Below are 22930 nucleotides of genomic sequence, written 5' to 3' on the forward strand. Positions count from 1 at the left end.
GCCATATTTTAACCTTTTTTCTTCACTTTTTCTTGTCATATTTTTTGCTCCTTTCAATGCATTTTTGCATTTCTGCATATCTTCATGTGCAACATGCATTTCTCCGCATGCCTGTCAAAAAAAAGTTTAAAATAAAAGACAAGTCCAACATGAGAGACATTATTTTTTTAATTTATTTAACATATAGCATAACATATAATATAGCTTATAGTATATAGCATATAACATAACATAACACTAAGATTAATGCCATTCTACACCTGAAATTATAATGTTCTACTGCTTTTGCTACACAACTTTTTGGAAACCTAAGTGACAAAACTTTGAAAAATCTACAACGCAATACGAGCTGCCTGTCTTTGCTTTGAGTTTACATTCAAATAATGCTAAGTGTTAGCTGTTTCCTCAAGTGTTAGCATGGGCTTGAACAGCTGAAAATGCACCAGAACTCTGAAGAGACATTTTTTAAATCATAGTTTAGGATTTTAATAGTGTGAAAAGAAGCCACTAATAAAACACTTTGACAGTCCAAGCTGAGCTGTTTTTCCTCTTATCTTGATTAAATCATTTATTTTCTGTCATCGCTAATAAAAAGCAAACCACTGAGTCGGCATTAAAACAACCTCATACTATTGTTGCCGGTCATTCATTTTGTAGCAAATGCATTTTATTTAGATGTGGGAAAAGTGTGCGTTTGATGAATGAAAATGATCTTATTTAGCCTAACTTGGGGCTTTAGCCTTACTGGTGATTAATAATGAAACAAGCTTATGTTGTGGAGGGAGTCTCCTAAGAGTCGTATAAAGTTTCATTTGGAAGTAGGACAAAGGCATGTGGGCTTTAGTGGATCCCACTAGTTGGACTTTAATGCCTCTGGCTACACTTTTTGTTGTTTATCTTGCTATGAGAAATGATCCTTCCCGTGACCTGCATGGGCACCACTGCAAAATTAGCTGAAGATTGTGCAGGAATTATGCATTTTAAAAATAGTTCATCCTTCAGAGTTTAAAAAAAAAACCTTCAATGGCTCGATGCACAAAGCCAGAAATAATTAATGACTTGCTGTGTCTACCTGAGCCACTGAACACATGTCTGTTGGGCAGTTTTTCTGAGGAGTAAAAAAACACAAAGTATTTCTTTCATGTTGCATCTACAGGTTTTTTTTGTTTTGTTTTTTTCACTTGGGATGAAACTGTAAAGGAAAAAAATCGATATCAGTCGTCTCATAGGAATGAAGAGGTGACGGTTGGGTGTCTGTGTAGGAGGCACGAGAAGCAGCTCATTGTTAAATAATAATAATAATAATAATTATAATAATGAAATAGATTACAATAGAAGAGAATATAGCTTTGATGACATGATAAAAAGAAACAGTAAGAAACAAAAATAAATACCAACGTAGATAATTGTGCAAAACAAATAATAAAAAATGTAGACATAAATTAGAAAAAACTGAATCAAAAATTAAAAAAATAAAACAAAACTATAAATCAAAGAATAGAATAAAGCAGTTAAGTCAGATTACTAATAATCAAGAAGAGAATATTCCATAAATCATTAATATTAAAGTGTTAGAGCCTGATTTACTAATAACCAGCTCAAATAATTTGCCAGTTGTGGATTATTAAACTCTGGTTTTACACTAGTAATGGTGTTCAAGAAAGATAATGTGGAAGCACAAAGTGGCCGCAAGCACAATGTGAAACGTTGGAGGCGTTAATGGAAGAAACAAATCAACACATTCTTGAATCACAGACAACAAATGAAACACAGTATGAGAGGCTCTAAGAAAACGAGAAGAATAGCAGACGAAGTCAAGAAAAGATGGACTGGTTGAGGATTAAAAACAATATCTGTTCCCTTCAGTATCCTCTAACAATAACTGCAGCCACACAATCAGCTCCAGCTTTGCGAAATCACAATGGCCCCCATTTATCAGGTCTGAGCTCGTGTACACGTGTGTGGATTTTGGTGAGTGGGTTATTTTATTGCACACAGCGTGCAGACAACTGAGGCATATATCCGTCTTTCTCCAGGATTTCTGCTGTGATGTTGTACGCAGCGCACACAGGGGGGCAGACGTCACCTATTAGCTCCTTTAAAAGGTGGCAAATGCGCAGCAAACAGCAAAATGCTGCAAACTCAGGAATGCTGCAAAAACTTAAGCCTTTTTTTGCTCCACCTCAGATGTGAGGATTTAATTTCTTTTCTTGCCAGTGTTTGTTTGACCTCAGTCATGTTAATGACTATCAAATTCAGCTGCCGGATTTATCAACAACTAATCATTTGTACGATGGGATTGGTCAGATACGAATGTTTCCTAAATTACACGTTGGTCCTGTCGTACGACCAAAAGTACACTAGATTTGCACCCGTTTTCACACAAGGTTGATAAATGAGGGCCATTGTGTGTGCTAAAATGTTGCTCCACAGATATAGTTGTTGAAAAGAATGAATTAAAATGTGTTTTACTACATTTGACCACCTAAACATCTCTTTCTGTCTACCTTTCTATCAAGGTGAGCTCTCACCATGTCACCACATGAATGGAGGCTGTGGTGACCTTTGTCTCCTGACCCAGGACGGGAGGGTGAACTGCACATGTCGGGGAGAGCGCGTGTTGTTGGACGACAACAGATGTGTTTGTAAGTCATGGATGTAATACTGTATTTAATACTATTTGTCAGAAGTGTTGCCTCGGCTGAATCTCTATAGACTCCTTTCTAAAGCTCTCTGGTGGATTCGCTCCTCGTTCTCATTTAAAGATGTTGGCAGAGTTTAAAAAGCAGTGCCGTGTTATATCCACCATATGGCGAGGGAAACCGTTCACGTGCAAACTGCATTGCATGTGACTAGGGATGTAACGATTAATCGTAAGGCAGTTAAAAATCGATTCATAGGTATCACGATTCACATCGATACTGTGAAAATTGAATCGCAGTACTTTTTTTACCAGCATAGGGCGCTATCCAGAAGTGTTGGCGGCGGGCGGAATCTGCTAATACTTTCTTTCTGGCCGCCTTCTACTTTTAAACATGTTCATAAATGATTCCTTACCCCTTTAGCTCCAAAAAATATCTGTAATATTACGTGAATATCTGTAAAAGTCAAATTTTTCTATTAGCTCTGTCTGCTAGCATAGCATCTCTTCTTCACTGCAAGATATCTGCATGCCAACCGACCACTGGGTTACCAGCGCCCTCTGCTGGTCCAAACAAATATCTGACCTAAATACAATGCAATTCCAATTGTTAAGGCACAAAATACATTTTCAGTTGCACTTTTAAAAAGAACAATTATGCAGTTTTGCATTGTTTACTATAGAACCAGAACTTAAATTAATAGGCTTCTTCTTCATTTGTATTATTCCTTTATTTATTTCATTCAAGATTGATTTTTAGTTATATTGCATTGTTTTGAATAGTTTATCAAGGGATTCTTTTGACAATGAAAAATAAAAGGAAAACAGTATAGATTTTTTATAGTTTTTTTTCCCCAATAAAATAAAGGAATATTTTTCAGTCATGATTTTTCTACAGTCCCATTTTGTAAACTAAATCATGAGAGAATCGTATCGTGACCTCAGTATCGTGAATCGAATCGTATCGGGAGTTGAGTGAATCGTTATATCCCTTCATGTGAGGCAGAGCTTCAATGTCATTGCAGAGGACGACTTTTTGTGCAGTTATTTCACCCACTTTTGATTTTCACTCTGAAATAGCAACAGAAAGAAAAACCTTTGAAACTGTAAGTAGTTTGACAGAGTTTGGCTTGTTAAAGTCTGAAAAAGAGTGTTTTTGTGCGTTAAGGAGCAAAGCCACTATTAGAAGTTATCATGTGCAATTTTATGAGATCCAAGTGTAAGTCTGGATCAAACAGAATAGTAGACGATAGATCAAATCCTTTTGTAAGTTGTAGACATCAGAACAAAATGAGAGGTTTAAATAAGCCTGTGCAATTGGGAGAAAAATGTCTGTGCATTGGACGAACAGGAACATTTTCCCACCTTGCCAAAAAGTGCCGGACTAGATACAGTAGTAGCTCCAGCAAACATTAGTGTTCATCAACACTGACAGGGGGATGAGATATAACTGATACTGTCTTTATAATGACTAAAGCGAAAACATTAATTGTTGTGTAAATGAAACCAAACAATATTTGCAGGAGCTCACAGTTTTCAATGTCAAACTGTTGAGAGAAAAAAATCTAAAAATTCTTACAAAATCTATTAATTTTCCTGAAATTATTACATACAATTTTCCTTAATTCAATAGAAATTGGTCACAAATCTAGGACATTTTAAGTAAAGATCCTGATGGGATTGATATCTATCACTTATTGCTTGGATGTTGTCGGTTTCTTACATGTTTTGTATTTTATGTACCATATATATATAAGTGCAAACTAGTGCACAATAAAGTTGAAATTACTTATTTCTCCACATAAAACCTTTGGCCCTCTTGAGATTAAACTGCATGGTATTTGGCCCCTGAACTAAAATGAGTTTAACACCTCTGGTCTAGGTGATGTATTTGGTCATATTGAAAGCAGTCGTTGTGGTGATCTTTATCTGCAGCAGAGAATTCATCCTGCAACATCCACTCAGAGTTCGAGTGTGGAAACGGAGAATGCATCGACTACCAGCTGACCTGTGATGGAGTGGCTCACTGCAAGGACAAATCTGACGAAAAGATGCAGTACTGTGGTAAATAAGTGAATAAAAAGTGCATTGGCTGCTTTTCCACTCAGGTTCTCAGCTATATATTATTGAAAAATATCATTCATAAATGTATTTGTATTTTTCTTCCAATGTTGTATTGTTGTTTCTCCCAAACTGAAGATAATTAACGTATTTGTTGCATTCTGCCCAGACAACAGAAGCTGTCGGAAGGGATTCAAACCCTGCTACAACCAGCGATGTGTGGCCAACGCTCGCTTCTGTGACGGCGTGGATGACTGTGGGGATAACTCTGATGAGTCTCTGTGTGGCAGTGAGTCTATGCTACATCTCATTCCATCATTCCATCATTCCATCCTGCCTCGGAGGGCAAGATCCAGTCACTCTAATGTTTATATTAATACAGAATGCATGGCCTCATGCTGGGCCATGACCGCTCCTTCTAATGAGGCCCAAGATCATAGACTCCAAATCTTCAGCCCAAGAGATTGCCTCGAGAAGTGAAAATTGCATTAGTCAGAATAGTTTTAGTGTTAGATTGGACTTGTGATGTGGTTGGTTAATGATGGCGGTGAAATATTCATGTGCAGACATTGTTCCAAGATCTACAAGATGTTGATTTCTCCAGCTACTTTAAAAAGTCACTAATTTTCCTTTTAATTTTTGATTCTCTCCATAGTGCACGTTTCAAACTCAGCATCAAATTCAGCCTGCTCAAGAAAGTAAAAATGATATAAAAAAACAGGCAACATTTAGTGAATTAGAAAACTAATTCAGTTGTAGATATATAAGTCCCTTAAATCTGGCAAATTTTCCTCAAATTATTCCCAAATATTTCCCCAAATTGGAAAAATGGTGGAATTTTTTCTCTAAATCAGGGAAATTTAAGTGAAGATCCTGCAGGGACCGATATACTCACATACTTTATCATTTATATGTAACAGTCCAAATCAAGACAGTCATTTTTATTCTCAATTTTTGCAAAATCTGGCAAATTTTCCTCAAATTATTCCATGAATTTTCCACAAATTCACAAAATCAGGGCACATTAAGGTTGAATTTCCTCTTTTACTATAAGAATTCGGCGATTTGTGATTTCATTTTTGATTGTTGTAGAAAGTTTTTTAAACCGTCATTAAAACATTCCATAGAGAGCAAGTGTCAAACTCAAGGCCCGGGGGCCAAATCTGGCCCTTTTGAGAATCAAATTTGGATTGTCATGAAATAGCTTAAAATACTGTAAATTGCATCCAGAGCAAGACATAAGAAGGCAACCATAACACTTTACCAATGGAAAGGGTGAAATAGTGATTTCTTTGTAGCCACAGCTGTGTACGACAACGATGCCTTTTTAAGGGTGAACGATTTTATTTAAATCCCCATCAAAACATGAATTAATATCTATTTTAATTTTCTTTCTCAGGAAGATTATATCCATTATGATTCTGGTACATGCATACACAAGCATTTATTTGATGATGTGTTCATTTTGCTGCACTTGCCAACATGTAGATATTTGAGTTACTGTATGTCAAAATATTCAAATTAGCCATTTTGTATTTCTTGATTTTGAGTGGGAACCATTTGTTTGCCAGTGTTTATCCAATTAAAAATGTACAAATGTTCATGCTTTCTTCCAGAAGTGAACATTTTTTTGACATATCTGCCGGGCTACAGTCATTTTTAATATCAAATTGTTGAACGAACTCTTGTTCTTTTTTCAAAATCTGGCAGATTTTCCTCAAAATATCCCAGAAAATTTCCCAAAATTTGCAAAAACAGGGAATTTTAAGTGACTATCCTGCAGGGATTGATATACTCACATACTTTATCCTTTATCAATCATTTATACATTAGGGTACACCTAAAATCTGTGGCCCACTGAAGCTCAAACTGGTCCGTATTTGGCCCCTGAACTAGAATGAGTTTGACACCCCTCCCATAGAGTAGTATGAGGGACATGCTGGTCGTGGTACTCAGTGAGAGTAATTTGTGAGTGAAAGTGGAACCAAAGGAGCCCCATTGGATATGAAGCTTTATTTTCTTCTACAACACTGAGAGGCACCGGGAGTCCAGGCGAAGTCTGAATCTCATTAACATTAATTTCTCTGTCTGGCAGTTTCTAGTCCAGAGCTAATTTCCACACTTTCAGAAAGAGGTTTTTTGTTGTGAGCTCTACCTTCATTGCTTTTTGAGTGCTGTGTCTGCTCTGCTATCTGTTTGAAATGCTAATTCTCTTTCCCCCCACAGATGTCACATGTAGCTCATCTGAATCCTCTTGCAAGGATGGGAGTTGTGTACCGAGCTCAGCCTGGTGTAACCAGGTCATCGACTGTGCCGACGCCTCGGATGAAAAAAACTGCAGTAAGTCCTTTGTACTTTAAAGGGAAATGTACACACGGCTGATGGGATGGATCCTACCATCATCCCTTTGGAGAGAATAAAGTACAGCTCTCTGTCCCTTCAGTGGCGCTGTGAGAATATATTTATTGTGGTGCTGTGTTTGTTTTTTTTCTTCATACTCAGGCCACATCGACTGCTCTCACTTTTACAAACTGGGGGTGAAGGAAAACGACTTCATCAGCTGTAACTCCACCTCTCTGTGCATCCACCCGTCGTGGATCTGCGATGGCGCCAATGACTGCGGGGACTACGCTGACGAGAGCAACTGTCAGGGTGAGCTGCAAAAAGACACACGGCTCAACTTTAAGTTCAAAGGAGGAAGTAGTAGTTAGGGTACTGATATGTCCTACTCAAGTAGAAGTACTGTTACTAGTGCAAGTAAGTCGTACATAAAATACTGAAGTACAAGTCAAAATAGCTCAATTAAATAGTACTCAAAGTAAAAGTTACTAGTTACTTTCACCCCCCCAACGTTTATTTTTGGTAATAAATCTTGCCATGGTTCCCTTGCATACAGTAAACATCTCATGTATAAACTTAAAAAGGAATAGACACAATGTTGCACAATTGAAACTTAATTTATTTTCCACAAAGGCATCTGTACGGTTGCCGTATCAATATACCGACATTCTATCCGTACGCAGCGCCCCTCATTGGCCAGTTTAGGTCACGTGACTAAGACTAAACCTAACCGTAAACTTCACCCTAACCCTAAAAGTTGTTGCGATATAGGGTTATAACGTACGTCTACTTCGGTAAACGTACCAATAGCACCGGGGGTTGTCCGTACGGCAACTGTACGAATAGACAATTTCCATAAAATAACACCAATGAATTCAATTTAGAATGAAAAAAGATTCTCAGGCTCTAAGTATAGCTACATTTATGAACTCTAAAACAGTGCCATGTGGGTAACGACATAATAGGTAGAAACTGGGCTTTGATCAAAATGTCAAATTGTCAAAATGTATAATTAAAAAAATAAATAGATACGTCCTGAAATAACGTTTTAGCTCACGACATGTGACGAGGCTGCAATGCTTATTTTCTGCCAGCAAAATGAAGGTTTTTCTAACAGAGTCTGGTTGCCTGGAATAAAGCAATGTTACGTCTGTTTCCGTTTAAACTTTCTGTGTAAATTAAGAAACGTAACTAATCGTCTCATTTAACAACACTGTGTTGTAATTCTGGGAGCAGATTTATACATTTTTTTGCTAAACATTAGCAGTGAATGCTTCTTACTTTTACACATTGACCCAAGTTTGACGCAGAAGTCCTGAAAGCATCAACATCCGTTTGCTTGGGGAGGCAAAGTTTACATTGCATTGCATGTCCGGTTTGAGATGGATTGTTAGGAGACGAAGATGTTCTTTCTTGTTACTGCCCAGTTAAGAATAATAGTAATATAATACTGAAGAAATCTCAAAGTGCTGCAGAGACAAGGGCAGCGAGAAAAAAAACATAATTTAGCAGAAAGCTTTTGTATAAAGATAGCTTTTTAGGCCTTGTTTAAAAACATGAATGAAAATATAATGATAACTTAACCCATTGGTGTGACTGTGGTTCCCAGTTTCCCAGGGGCAGAAATGCCAGGAGGGCCACTTTGCCTGCCCAAGTGGGAACTGCATTTCGAGTGTGTGGCTTTGTGATGGCCAGAAAGACTGTGAGGATGGAGCAGATGAATTCCAGTGTGGTGAGTATATACAGTACTGTATAATAAGTCATTGCGATTGTTGTTTGAATAGATTCCACCTTGTCACGAACCTAATATCCAGAGAGAAAAGAAAAAGACGTGTGATGATTGTTTTTCACGCCGTGAGCCAATTTATCTGTGCATTTCTGACTTCTAAAGTGTAATTCCTACTATATTTAAAACAAGGCAACTGAGGACACAATTATTTATCTTTGAAATGAAATCATAAATCACCCCGGGAGTCTTACTTAGATAGGCTGAAAACAAATACATGAAGCCAGTCTTTAACATGCCTCCCTGCAGGCAGCACCAGCATTAATACTTATCCTGTAGCGCACGATAATTTACGCTCAATTTACTGTGATGAAGTCAAGACCTCTTACATTAAATGGAACGACCGTAATGATGTCACAGCGTGAGCTAGCAGAGTTTGCACTGAAAAAGCAGCAACACAGTTTACGTCCTTATTCACCTTTAACAGAAATAGCACGATTGTTATTGTTGTTTTTTTATGCGGGGCCAACTATAAGGTCTCATCAGCAGCCTAAAGAATGACGGCTAGTGGGCAGTGGTGTCATGAGGAAGTGGGCTCGTGATTGGACGATTGCTGACGTGAATCCCAGGACGAGCAACAGAGTTGAGTGAGAGTGGGTGGCATGGAGGACAGAAATAATGCACACGTGGGATAAACAATTCTTTTATGCTATTGCAGTGTTTTTCTACCTTTTCTGAGCCAAGGTGCATCTTTTCATTGAAAAAAATCCCCAAGGCACACCATGCACCAACATAATTAAATGTTTGAAAAGATGAAACTTTGTACATTTGAACATTATACAGTCATTGTTATCAAAGTGTCTTGAATAGGAATCAAATAAACATTATTGCCTTGCCTTGTTTTAATCAAAAATAAAAATGGGTTAAAAGTGACCAAAAATTCTTGGAAAAGATGGTGAAATGAGATTTTAAAAAAAAACACCAAAATTGAAAGAGTATTTAAAAACAGACAGAAAAAGCTATTTAAAAAGTGTCCATATTGGCTTAAAAGTGGTAGAATTTTAGTTTGAACTGGCACATAATGAATGAGGTTAAAATAAGCATGAAATATGGTGAAAACAGGTTTAAAGTGACGTTAATGGTCAAAAGGGTTTATCAGTGGTGAAAATGTCTTAAAAGTGGAAAAAACTGTGCAGAAAAGGCATAGAAATTTGATGAAGTGGCAGAAATGCAATAAAAGGAGCAAAACTATGGCAAGAAAACAGTGATAAATATGTTTAATTATGGCAAGTTTGGTGTAGTTGGAGAAAAAGGGTAAAATAAGCAAAAATTGACTCAAATTGTTCCAAAAATATTTTTTTGGTTCTTGAAGGCATCTTGAGAACCCCTGGGAAAGACAATAATGTTGACACAAATTTGACTTCTATTCACTGAGCTCTTTTGTTTACATTTATTTCCATCTAATGGGAGAAAACGATCCCATATTCATTTTTAATCAATTTCCAGTATTTAGCAGCTTGTCTTTGTATTTCCTGAGAGATGCATAACAAACGGACTTATTTCTATTCCTTCATTGTTAAGAAGTATTTTTTCTCCCCCTTTGTGTTATAACACACAATGCTTCAAAAAGGCGCAAATGAGAACAGATTTGAATTATGTCACGATTCTTTGAGAAGTTTTGGAATAGCTTTTCCAGGGCAAATAGACAATATTCCCTTTTCCCTCTGAGTTAATTACCATATAAAAAGCCCCAGCTCCTGATAAACTGACTGCAGAGCCCTTGTGTGCTACGATGGGAAATGTCATTACATTTCAGATATTTCCGAGATTTTTTGAAATCTACATCTGATGAGACAGACGAGCCGTTTGTCATTACACAATGCATGAAGCGTTTTTTTCCCCCACGCTGAAAACGAGACATGAAAGACTTCCTTTGATATGTTGTAATGTGCTTCAGACTCTGCTATTTTGCTCCACGTTAAAGCAGATGTTAGCATTTGAAGTGCAAATTTTTCGAATCACGTGCGGAAGAGTCTGGATATTTCATGTTTATCTCTTCTGGCCCTTATCTTACATCATAGATGTGTCTGATGTGTAAAGTGTCTGTGTAACACCCAACCCTTAGTTGCAGCCATAATTCCCCGTACCGTGCTGTGGCCTGACCTGCAGCGCATACATCCCTCTTTCTCTTTCCCACATCCTATCAAAGCTCTGGCAGGCTTTTCCCCCTGTCTAAATCTGAAAGAATGAGACCATGCCAAGGCTCCCTGGGGAGCGGAGGTGGTTCGGTGACACGTATTTAACACCTCCTTTGAATGCCTCCACAATACTTTTTTTGCACTGTGATTATTGGAGTGTTCTCAAACTTGACATCTAGATTCTTCTTAGCACGCCACTGAGTCTTTGTTTTCTTTGAAATGAGCATTAATTAATGTAAGCTGATGTTCCCCGTTTTACTACAAAGATCATTTAAGGTGTTTTTGTGTTTTTTAATATTTTACTGAAGCAAAAAATATTTTTCCAAAATATCCAAATTGAGCATTAAGACCTGCATTGTGAATGTAGCCTAAATCAGGTATTCTCAACCTTGGGGTCAGGACCCCATTTGAGGTCGCAAGACACTGGGAGCGGGTTGCCAGATGCCTTCAACAATTTGACCCATTTTTGCTTATTTGTACCGTTTTTCTGCAACTGCACCAAACTTATTATATTTTAACCCATTTTCATCACTTTTTCTTGCCCTACTACCACGTAGACTTTGACTTCTTCCTGATGTTGCTGTTAGCTGGTATCTCCATATTTATGACCACTGCCCTCTTCTTGTGTTTGTCAACCTCCACTAAGTCCTGTTCTCATCCCTCTTGTTCTCAACCACTAGTGCTTCCCATCGAAGTTTGACTATTTCCACTAGTGTTTGAACTCGACTGCTTTCTAGCAGATATACAGCACTTCCTTTGTCGTAGTCGTCATTTTCTGTGATTTATAGCACTTGAATCCGTCGTCCTCTCCTTCCTGTAGACTCGTCGTGTTTGTGGAATCAGTTTGCCTGCTCAAAGAACAAGTGCATTGCCAAGCAGTGGCTTTGTGACGGGGAGAACGACTGTGAGGACGGCCTCGACGAGAGCGTGGAAATCTGCGGTGAGTGCAACGCTGTTTCAGTCTGCCATCAGTTGAAAAGGTTAAAACACGAGCTGTTGTATTTTTAGCCCACACAGTGCAACGTGTTGTCAGCAGGCGTGGAAACAAAGGGATACTAATGGAAGTAATTTAATGAGGCAAAAAATATGGGACGATAAACATTTCTGATCATTTGAGTTTGCATCGAGCCAAATTTACATATCATCATCATAGAGAAATAGAAATGATTTCTAAGTGTGTTTCCATTAATAAAAGTCATCAAATTCAGCCCCAAACTATTCATGGCAATTACAGTAAGCAACAATTAATGTAATATTAGTGCATTAAAAACTACAACTATGAACTAATTTTCTATTTAGTCTTCTTGTGCTGAAATATTCTCGGTTACTAATTATTAGTTATTGGTTAATGGTTATTGGTTCTAGGTTATTTTTTTTTTAGTTTTCTTGGTTATTGGTTCTTGGTTACTAGTTATTAGTTATTGGTTCTAGGTTAATAGTTCTTCTCTTGGTTAAAGGGGACATATCATGGTTTTAAATCCTTCTGTTTTACATATAAATCATACAGTTATGGTCTATATAAAGCGGAACTGCACTGCTTGGGTCTGAATTCCTCATTATTATAGCTCCACCCCTTTTCTACCCCTTTTCTGATGTGCTTCTAAGAGCAACTCGTTTTGGTGCGGTCTCTTTAAATGCAAATGCGACACTTCATACCCCGCCCCCTCTCCAGGTTCAACTCCACCCTGCTCGGCCATTTTTGTAGTTTGATAGAAGAGATATGGCTATGTAGCTGCGAAGAAAAAGTTTATTCACACGTTATTTACAAAATGTCAACAACAGAAGACTTGTTCATCCAGCTTTACATGTTTGAGCCAGAGTCTGACCCGGTGGAGCGAGATGAAAATGAAGATGATGAACCTGCAGAACCCTAACAAGTGAGCTAACACAAGCACCGAGCTAACGCTAGCGCCAAGCTAACGTCACGAAATGCATTTTAATACAGTCTTTTCAAAGACAAAAACGGCAAAATGAAATGACTAATAAAAACTTTAGACTTAAATTAAACCACGTAGGCCATATCATCAAGGATCTAAAATGAGCACACAGCGCTAACATATGAAGACGGTGCAACTGCTAATGCTAACAAAACAATGACAGGGACTTCTTATCATCACACTTTTTAGCGTTATTTACAGCTTACCGAAGTGCTCTGTTCGTCGTCTCCAAAGATAGAAGGAATTGAACCCTCAATCAGACAAAGTCTTTCGGCAAATCCTTCTTTATACTGGCGGAGGTTGATGAACCAGTCATCATTGAAGTGCTTCACGCACACACAAAAATGACCTTACCCACAGATGTGGGTACATTTCCGTGAAAAATAAAACTCAACCAGGCACTTTGAAAAGGTTCTGATGCTGGGAGACGGTGTAATGAAGCGTGTGGGTTATTACATCCAACAACCAAACATTTTGACTTATCCTCTCGTAACTTCTGCATCCTGGAGCTTGGACTACAAAATAAAAGCGAGAAATAAAAATGGCGGATTGCTCGAAGTGTTGGGCCTGGAGTCGATGTCCTAATTTGGCAGTTCTGCTGACGTTATTGTTCAAAAAACGTAATAGAGAATCGAAAAATCGAAACAGATTGAAAAATATGACCAAAACAGAATATAAAGATATCAACGGAGCACCTGAAGAGACTAATTTGAACTTTTCTGTGCTTCTAAACAATCTAAATATACAACAAAATGCATTTAAGGGCTAAAAAAAGTGGATTTAGCATGATATGTCCCCTTTAATAGTTATTGGTTATTGGTTCTAGGTTAATAGTTATGAGTTCACTTGGTTATTGGTTCTTTGTTATTGGTTGTAGGTCATTAGTTCTTGATCACTAGTAATTAGTTCTTGATTATTGGTTCTAGGTTAATAGGACTTAGTTCACTTGGTTATTGGTTCTAGGTTATTAGTTTTTACTTCACTTGGTTATTGGTTCTTGGTTATTAGTTCTTGTATAATTAGTTGTTATTCACAAAGCAGATTCATGTGTTAAATAACAAATCATGGCTTTTCTCTGGAACTCAAAGAGTTGATGAATCAAAACCCTTTGCAGAAAAAGTCCATTTTAATAAACGGACATCAATGTGATAACGCAGCGTAACAAAGTCCTTTTTTCTCAGCGTTGTGGTCATTTGATCATTTTACCAGTAATCCTTGTGGTCCTGTTTTTCGCCTTCAGGTGCTGTGACGTGTTCTCCCGGGCTCTTCAGCTGCCCCGGGTCCTATGCCTGCGTTCCAAAGCGCTGGCTGTGTGACGGGGAGAGGGATTGTCCTGATGGGAGCGATGAACTTTCAGCAGCTGGATGTGGTAAACTTTGATCTTCAATCACTAATACAACATCAAGTATTCCTCAATATTTTTCAGATTTTATCTATATGTCTTGTGTAAAACTGCTCAAGTCTTTGTGAAACTTCCTGAATCATGTGACCCACAGTAGCCACTCGGTATGACTTAGGCATTTTTCTCACTCAGACGCTTTTTGGGGGCGCTCTGGGGGCTTGGCCAGTGCACCTGGGGGCCGGCAGGGAGACTTGCAGCATCCCCTTAGTGCCTTAGGCGGCTGGAGATGTGGTTGTCGTCCTGGGAGGGCTGCTGCCGGTGCTGCTTCTATTCCGCGTTCTTTTGGCCTGGGGTCCGGTGTCCGCTGGCTGCCCGTTTGGCGCGGCTCTGGCCGTCTGCTGGTCATGGGCCTTGAATCCTCTGCTGGGGTCTCAGGCGGGAGGCTCTCTGGGCCCTCCCCTTGGGGGATTGGGTGTGGGTGTGGGTGGGGGGTGTATGTTGGCGGGGGGCCTTGGGGTTGTGGTCGGTGGCGGAGTGCACTTGGGCCTCGGCTCCTTGGGGCTTTCTTGGGTGTGTATGTGGGGTGTATGTGGCTGCCTATTGGCTTGGGATTTTGGGGGCATCTGGGGGGCTGCTCGGGCATGGGGGGTGGCCTGGGACTCCTTGGCCACCTCTCCTTCTGCTGGCCTGGCTGCATCTTTGGACCTGGGGCGGTGCTTGGGTTTACAGTACATATTATTTTTGGAGGCACTGGCACCCCTTGGGCTGTGGGATAAACTGGTACTGGGCTTAATCTTAGACACGTTGATCCCAAATAACTGTTTTAGGTATTACCACTCACTCCTTCCCTCTGTCCGCAGCCACCACCATTATACCTAAGCCTCACACTTGTCACCAGACTGGCTTGATTACACAACACAATACGTACAATATACACAACTACAACTTCACATCTCACTCTAAAATAATCAACTCTTCTTCTCTGACGACACAGTTTTGGTGTCGCTGCTTTCAGGATCAGAAACGAGCCATGGCCCTGCGCCGGCACAATTTGTCACTTGGTGTGAGGAACACTATCTGGATCTAAACGTTGCTAAAACCATTGATATGGCCATTGATTTCAGACCTGTTGTCCCAAACAGTGTTAGTGTCATTCAGGGTTAGAATGCTGAGATTGTTGACAGCTATAAATATCTTGGAACAACAATTGACATCAAATTGAAAGTTGACCTGAACACTGATTCTATTGTGAAACGAGGGCATCAAAGAACACATCTGCTGAGGAAATTGAACAAAACAATTCTTAATAACTTTTATTGTTTTTTTTGTTGAAAGCCTCCTCACTTTTTCTTTTATTTGTTGGTCTCACTGGGGTCAGAATGAGGGACCTCCATTCTTTGTGGGAGGAGCAGGTGCTGAAAAAAGCCAAATGCATCCTGGCTCAGTTTGTCTTGTTGCCTTCCGGGCAATTATTTATTTCATTGTATATGGTATCCTGATGCTCCTCCATAGACTGTGAATGTAATGTACTGACCACCGTGTGTGTTGTGCGTGGGACTGCTCTGTTGCTCTGAGAATTGCTACAAGTGAATTGCCCTATGGGGTCAATAAAGTTTTCTGAATCGTATTCTGAATCTTCCCCACCCATTCCTTTTCCTACCTTGAGTCTCTCCTCCCTGTTCCCTTCCCCCTCACCTAGGTGTATTACTGCCCTCTCTTTTTATGTCCTCCCTATGATCGAGTGTTTCTTATAAGCATCACATACATCTTTAAAACAGTTCAAAAGATATTATTTATCACTTATTTTTCTTTTCCATCCAGTGACATTTTGGACACTTAACGCCCTCCTAAGTGGACTTAGCTAAATTTCTTCCACTTTGGTAGAAAATGACTATGTTTGTGTGTGAGTGGATTAGCATATTGCTTTGTTGTATTCGTGGGTGCCACTTGCCATGTTGTGAATCAAGTGTCTATCCATCAATTAACGCTTGAATCCACTTGTGTTTGCACGCTAGCGCCCAACAACACGTGCGACGACACGTCGTTTCGCTGCCGCAATACGGCCTGCATCCCCCAGCGCTTCGTCTGTGATCACGACAATGACTGCGGAGACGGATCTGATGAGTCGGTGGAATGTGGCAAGTAGATTTGGATATTCATCAGTGCTGTACAGACAGTGTTTTTAAAGGCTTTGTTTTGTTAAATGACACAGACTCACCACTTCACAGGAATTTAATTTGACAGATCATTCTAAATTAGTGTGTGGGTGTGAAACCCTCAATGAAACATTGCTGCAAAACTGTTTGCTCTGTCACTACATTAGTGGTTCCCAAACTAAGGGGCGTAAAGTCGTAACCTTGCTGAACCTTGGGCATAAAAAATAGAAAACTTTTTTTTTTGCACTTAATTAAAGATATGTATTACTCTTCTAAATATGTTTTTGTAAATGTGTTATTTTTATTAGATGTGAAGAAGAATTGTCCTTTTTTTCGAATAGGTTGCACTTTTTTACCCTTTTTTGATGCGATGTGGGCCCCTGAGAGTTTTCCATTCTTTAAACCAGTGGTTCTCAACCTATTCAGTTTGTGACACCCAAAATAAAGAAACCGGGGACCCCACTGTACCTGAAGGCGATTGAACAAAGACATGAACATTGAAGAACAGTCATGTGGAGACAGGACCATCTATAAGGGGGAATAAAGGGGAGAGATTTTTGGGGTCCATCCATAAAGTCATCAAAATGATGGTCCATTGTTCTATGAATCTGTGAGAACCACATTTATTTATTCATCTGAATAATATCCACTGTTATCCAGGAAGTTTATTATTATTTGCACCATAGTATATAGTCATCTTAAAGATGTAAATCATTGTTTTAATCAGAAATAAAATGGGTTAAAAGAGGCCAAAAATTGTGGTGAAATGGGATTTTAAAAACCACAGAAATCAATTAAAAGTCAAAATTGTGGGTTTGAATTGCCAAATATTTGGCATAACAAATCACAAATGTAGTTAAATTGGCAAAAATAAAGATGAAATGTGGTTCAAAGTGATAATAATGGGTCAACAAATGCAACATTGGGTGGGAAAGAGTTTATAAGTGCTGAAAATGTCTTGAAAGTGGAAAACAATGTGCAAAAATATGGCAAGAAAAAGTGATGAAAATAGGTTAAAATATGGCAAGTTTGGTGTAGTTGCAGAAAAAGGGTAAAAATAAGCAAAAAACTGGCTCAAATTATTAAAAAGATATATTCTTAGTTTCTTGAAGGCATCTGGGGACCCCCCAAATGGGGTCCTGACCTCAAGGCGGAGAACCCTTTTGTTTAAAGGGGGATGCAGCAGAAAAAGTTTGGGAACCATTGCACGACATGATGAAAGTTTTTACTTAAAATAGCTTTAAATGCCACTAAAGTCGTCATTATGGTTTTCATATCTATTTAAGTGTAACGATAAAGACTCATTCGCTCTCTGTCTTCAGTCTATCGCTCCTGTGGATCAGAGGAGTTTCGCTGTGGGGACGGACGCTGCCTCCTCAGCTCTCAGTGGGAGTGTGACGGCTACGCTGACTGTCCCGACCACACGGACGAACTGCCTCTTAACCTTAAATGTTTGGCAGCAGGTGAGAATATCAATGAAGAAGCAGATCTTATACATTTACCTCTGCGTTAAAGACATAAAACAATCGTTTTTTTTTGCCCTTTTCAGGAAGCTTGTGCAACGGCTCGTTCTTCATGTGCTCCAATGGTCGCTGCATCTCTGAGGGGAATCTGTGCGACGCCAAAGACGACTGTGGAGACCAGTCGGACGAAAGAAACTGTAATGTCAACGAATGCCTGAACCGCAGAGTCAGCGGCTGCTCTCAGGATTGTCAGGATCTACCTGTGGGCTACAAGGTAGTTGACCTTTGCAGTTGAATATGTCAGAGGTTTGTTGTCTGGGCTGGATATGATGACATTTCCTTCATCATTACCATTTGTTTGTGTGTTTTTTATGTTAGCAGTACAGCCTCTGTATAACTGCCCACTCCTACTATTTATTGACGAGTCGGCAAAGTGGTTTTATTGCAACTAATATTTAATTAATTCAACACATAGTGCCTTTTCCCTTTATAGACAGAATAAACAAACACTCCTACATGTCAGTAGGGGGCAGTAGGTAGCACAGTAAGGATGGAGACTATTTGGTTGTTTTTATCGTTTTTCTCAAAAAATGCTCAACCAAAAAGTTAACAATTTAACATATTTTTTCTTTAAAACTACTGTTATAGTGCACCCCATTAATTAAACCTCAAACTCTATTAAGAGATCCAATTGTTCATCATAAGCAGCCACGGTTACTAACTGCTCCTGAGGAAGAATTGGTCAGAATTGGATCTGCGGTCACACACGTCATTCTCCTCGGAATCACTAGAATAATCCAAGTTTCCGTAGCCAGGAGTTCTCTCCTCCCTCCTGTTTACTTAGTGACAGAAGTTTGCTGCATGAAAACACAACAAAAGTACCTTCAGCAAACATCCTTGTTGTGTTGCTAAAAAAAAAAGAGTGCAGATTTTAACTCATCTACATTTCTAAACATGTGCAACATTTCTATTTTAGTCAAAAATAAATTGGATGGCTCATATTTGTAGAATCTGATAACAATGGTTAATCACAACTAAGTTAGGCTTCTATTTCCACAAAGTAAACAGATAAAGGCTTGGGAAACCGTTTAAAGCTGCAGTATGTAGAATCGTGAGACTTGTATAGAAACACCACGCTCCCTCCCACCTCTCGCTGTTTCGAATCCTATCGTACCTTATCGGTATCCTCGTGAACGAGTACAACTTTTCTCCATGTTGGTCTTTGTTTTTCCCCTTATTTTGCCGTGTAACCGTTGTACCTAACACTGCAATGGAGACTTCTGCCATTACACTTTTACTATTGATGGTACGTGAACACACATTGACTTTAGTCGAGCAGCCAATTGTAACGCCCAAAACAGCTCACGGAGCACGATGTTTGTAGAAAGATCTGTGACTGGCTGAAATGCAGCATCACACTCCTGGATTCCTAAATCTTAAATACAGAGCAAAGAGAAGGAGAATATATTCAGTGTCCACTAAGAACACTTTGGATTAGAAAATGCTCAAAGATTATTATGATTTTGACCAAATGACTCCAAAAAACTCATACATACTGCAGCTTTAAACATGATGGGGTTTAATGACTAAGTCGTCTGTACCTGGCAGTAGTTTGATCACGACTGTTTTTGTGAGGCTTATTTTTGTTCCCTTCCTCCCAGGATTTTCTCCTTAAAGAATGGTTTCTAAGAATCAGAAACATTTCCTTCCATGTCGTGGCAGAATAGGAGCCAAGCTGGGGAGCAATCAATGCAGAACTTTAGCTCATCTCTCTGTGATCAATGCAAAAGCTCCCAAGGTTCTTACTTTGGCTATAAAGCTTATTCTAACTCCTCCTTCTTGTGTCTTTCCTATCAGTGTAAATGTTGGCCTGGCTTTCACCTGAAGGACGACGGGAAGACGTGCGTGGACATCGACGAATGCTCCACCACGCTTCCATGTAGCCAGCGCTGCATCAACACCTTCGGCTCCTATAAGTGCATGTGTGTGGACGGATACGAAGCCCTGGATCGCAACCCTAATATATGCAAATCTCTCTCAGGTAAGCCTGTTTGTTTGAAAAGACGTCTAGCCTTTCCCGTCCCACCAATCTGAGTTCCTCTAATCCTCTGTGTTTCCCGTTAAAGCCGAAGAGCCCATTCTCATCATGGCGGACCATCACGAGATCCGCAAATTGAGTGTCGACGGGTCAAATTACACCATCCTGAAACAGGTTAGTCATCCCTGCATCGTAAACTGTGTCGATGGGATTTATTTCCTGAGATTAAAATGTTATTTTTTAATTTAAACTCAACCATTGGCAAATATAAAGATGTGAAGCGAACTTGTAATGAAGTGCATGATGAAAATATGCAATAGAGCAGTGGTTCCCAAACTTTTCTGCCCGTGATCCCCAAAATAAAGGTGCCAAGGGTGAATAAAGTGGAGAGCTTTTTGGGGCCTATCCGTAAAGTCAACAAAATGATGGTCCATTGTTCTATAAATCTGTGATACCCACATATATTTATTTATTTATTTATCTGAATAGTATCCACTGTTATCCAGGAAGTTTATTTTTATTTGCACCATAGTATAGAGTCATCTTAAAGATGTAAATCCTTGTAGTAATCTGAAATAAAATGGGTAAATAGTGATCAAAATTAGTGGAAAACATGGTAAAATGGGATTTTAAAAACCATCAAAATTGGTTAAAAGTTAAATTATTGGTAAAAATGGATAGAAGAAGTGGTAAAAAGGGTTCAAAATGTCAGTATTCGAACTATAATAGGAACAATTAGTTTAAATTGACACATCATGGGCATGACAAATTGTGAATGTTGTTAAATTGACAGAAATATACATTCATTATTATGAAAACAGATCAAAAGTGACAATAATGGCTCAAAATATGTGACATTAGGTGGGAAAAGGGGAAAAAGGGTTTATGTGCTGAAAGGGTCTTGAAAGGGGAAACAATGTAAAGAAAAGGCATTTAGATTTAATAGAGAAGTGGCAGAAAAAGGAGTAATGTTGCAGAAATGCATTAAAAGGAGCAAAAATGTGGCAAGAAAAAGTGATAAAAATAAGTGAAAATATTTCAAGCTTGGTGTAGTTGCAGAAAATGGGTAAAAAATAAGCAAAAATGGGCTCAAATTGTTCAAAAAATATTCTCAGATGCTTGAAGGCATCTGGCGACCCTCTCCCATTGACTGTAAAATGATGAAAAGTTCAATCAAATTCCCATTTTTTTTTTTAAAGCATTGTCACTTATAATACATTGAATAATGAAGCCCGGGGGAATCCGATTTGGTTGAATCAAGACATCCGTCCTTCATAAGATTCAGAGCAACTGCACTACATCCATTATAAATGTGAGTCCATCACTGAGGGCTCCATCCAAGCGATGCTGCCTGAAACCCTAATGACTATCACAAGTGTTGAAGTGTAAATCATCTCATCCTACGGTTTATCGTAAGGACCTCTTATCATCATCATTCCTACTTAGACTGATGCTAGCAAGCTAACAACGGACCCTGATGGAATGGAAACAGCTTCATACCTTGTATTGATCATTATATCTGTTGATTTTAGCTTGTTTATTTATCCCAAAGTGAACGTTGAATGTGTTTTGTTCACGTCTCTGATCTCTGCAGCTGATAGAAAGTGCAGTAAAGGGTGTTGGCGCTGTGAGGAAGGGTGATGGTGATGGGGGGGGTTTCGTCTCTGGAGCTTTTCTTTCTTTTCTTTGGAGTGGACGACGGTTCCCTACGGACACTCAGTCTGTGAGGCCGTGGATGATCCGATGAAGACGTCTCATTTTGCCTGTCAGACTGTCTGACATCTTTTCCCAGCATGCATTGAGAGAGACAGCAGGGTGGGGGGTGCACGTTTGGCTGGAAGCTCCGTCTGACTGATGTGGGTTTTGGGGGGGTGACAGAAGGGAAATACAACAATCCACATCAACTGTTTGTTCAGTGAAGATTTCAAACATCTCTCAAAGACTTATTGTTTATATAGTGCTGGTATATTAGTGTGTACATTGACGTGAATGTGTTTTAAATGTGTATTTTCTCCCTGTTTGCCGTCTTCAGGGTCTGTATAACATCATACATCTGGATTTTGACTACAGAAGGGAATTTATCTATTGGGTCGACTCAACCAGGCCAAGTGGACGGAAGATCAACAGAATGAGGCTCAATGGGAGCGACCTCAAGGTAGTCACACTCAAGCTTCATGGCTTTTCTGTTTCTGAATGCCAGTAGAAATGCAATGGTTCTCTTTGGATTTAAGGAGGAACGCTTTCATATCATAACAGTCCATGATGTTCTAGAACAGGGCTGTCAAACTCATATTAGTTCAAGGGCCACATATGACCCAGTTTGAAATCAAGTGGGCCAGACCAAAAAATATATATATATATATAAAATATAAATAAAACAATTGCTCAAAATTCCTTGACTTTATTACACAATTTGTCAGAATTCAGTTAGATAATTTTTGAGAATTTTCCAGGTTTTTGGAATTGAGGTTTAATATTACTGTAAATAATGTAGTACTGCAACTTCCATTCTACTTTATCTACAAGTTTTTGATAATAAATCTTTTTTGTTGTATTTTTTGCTTTAAACTAAATCTTCCTGTGGGCCGGACTAGATGCATTGACGGGCCAAACTTGGCCCGTGGGCCTTGAGTTTGACACATGTGTTCTAGAACAGTGTTTCCTTTCTTCAATTTGCTGCAGAGTACGTAAATCCATACAGATCATTATATATATATATATATATATTATAGATATATTCAGTTTTTGTTTTTAATCAGGGGTTGTAGTTTTACTTTAAACTTATTTTTTAATCTGAGCAGCTATGAGTTTTCTGTTTAGAAAAAATAGTAATAATAATAATAAATTTCATTAATTTCTCCGGCTGAACTAGGCAAGGCAAATTGATTTGTATAGCTAATTTCATACCCAAAGCAAATCAATGTTTCTCACATAATTAAAAGTGTAACAGACAACATTAAAAAAAGCCTGAAATCAACAATAGAAGAAATATAGTCCTCTTTCACAAGATGTAGAGACAAGCAAGAGC

At 38.8% G+C, this 22930-nt stretch overlaps 1 protein-coding gene across 1 annotated transcript in view; it reads left to right on the forward strand.

The window, feature by feature from the left end:
• lrp1bb (low density lipoprotein receptor-related protein 1Bb) overlaps positions 1-22930 on the forward strand; it is a 407613-nt gene that overhangs the window by 307976 nt on the left and 76707 nt on the right. Inside the window, 14 exon segments of the mRNA XM_028435312.1 lie at positions 2520-2645; positions 4577-4705; positions 4872-4991; positions 6929-7042; positions 7205-7354; positions 8652-8774; positions 11787-11906; positions 14144-14272; positions 16261-16383; positions 17724-17864; positions 17951-18138; positions 19722-19905; positions 19991-20076; positions 21935-22057. Of these exon segments, the coding sequence (XP_028291113.1) occupies positions 2520-2645; positions 4577-4705; positions 4872-4991; positions 6929-7042; positions 7205-7354; positions 8652-8774; positions 11787-11906; positions 14144-14272; positions 16261-16383; positions 17724-17864; positions 17951-18138; positions 19722-19905; positions 19991-20076; positions 21935-22057 (1856 nt within the window).

This window comes from Gouania willdenowi, chromosome 21 (genome assembly GCF_900634775.1).
Source record: "Gouania willdenowi chromosome 21, fGouWil2.1, whole genome shotgun sequence".
In the NCBI taxonomy this organism is placed as follows: Eukaryota; Metazoa; Chordata; class Actinopteri; order Blenniiformes; family Gobiesocidae; genus Gouania; species Gouania willdenowi.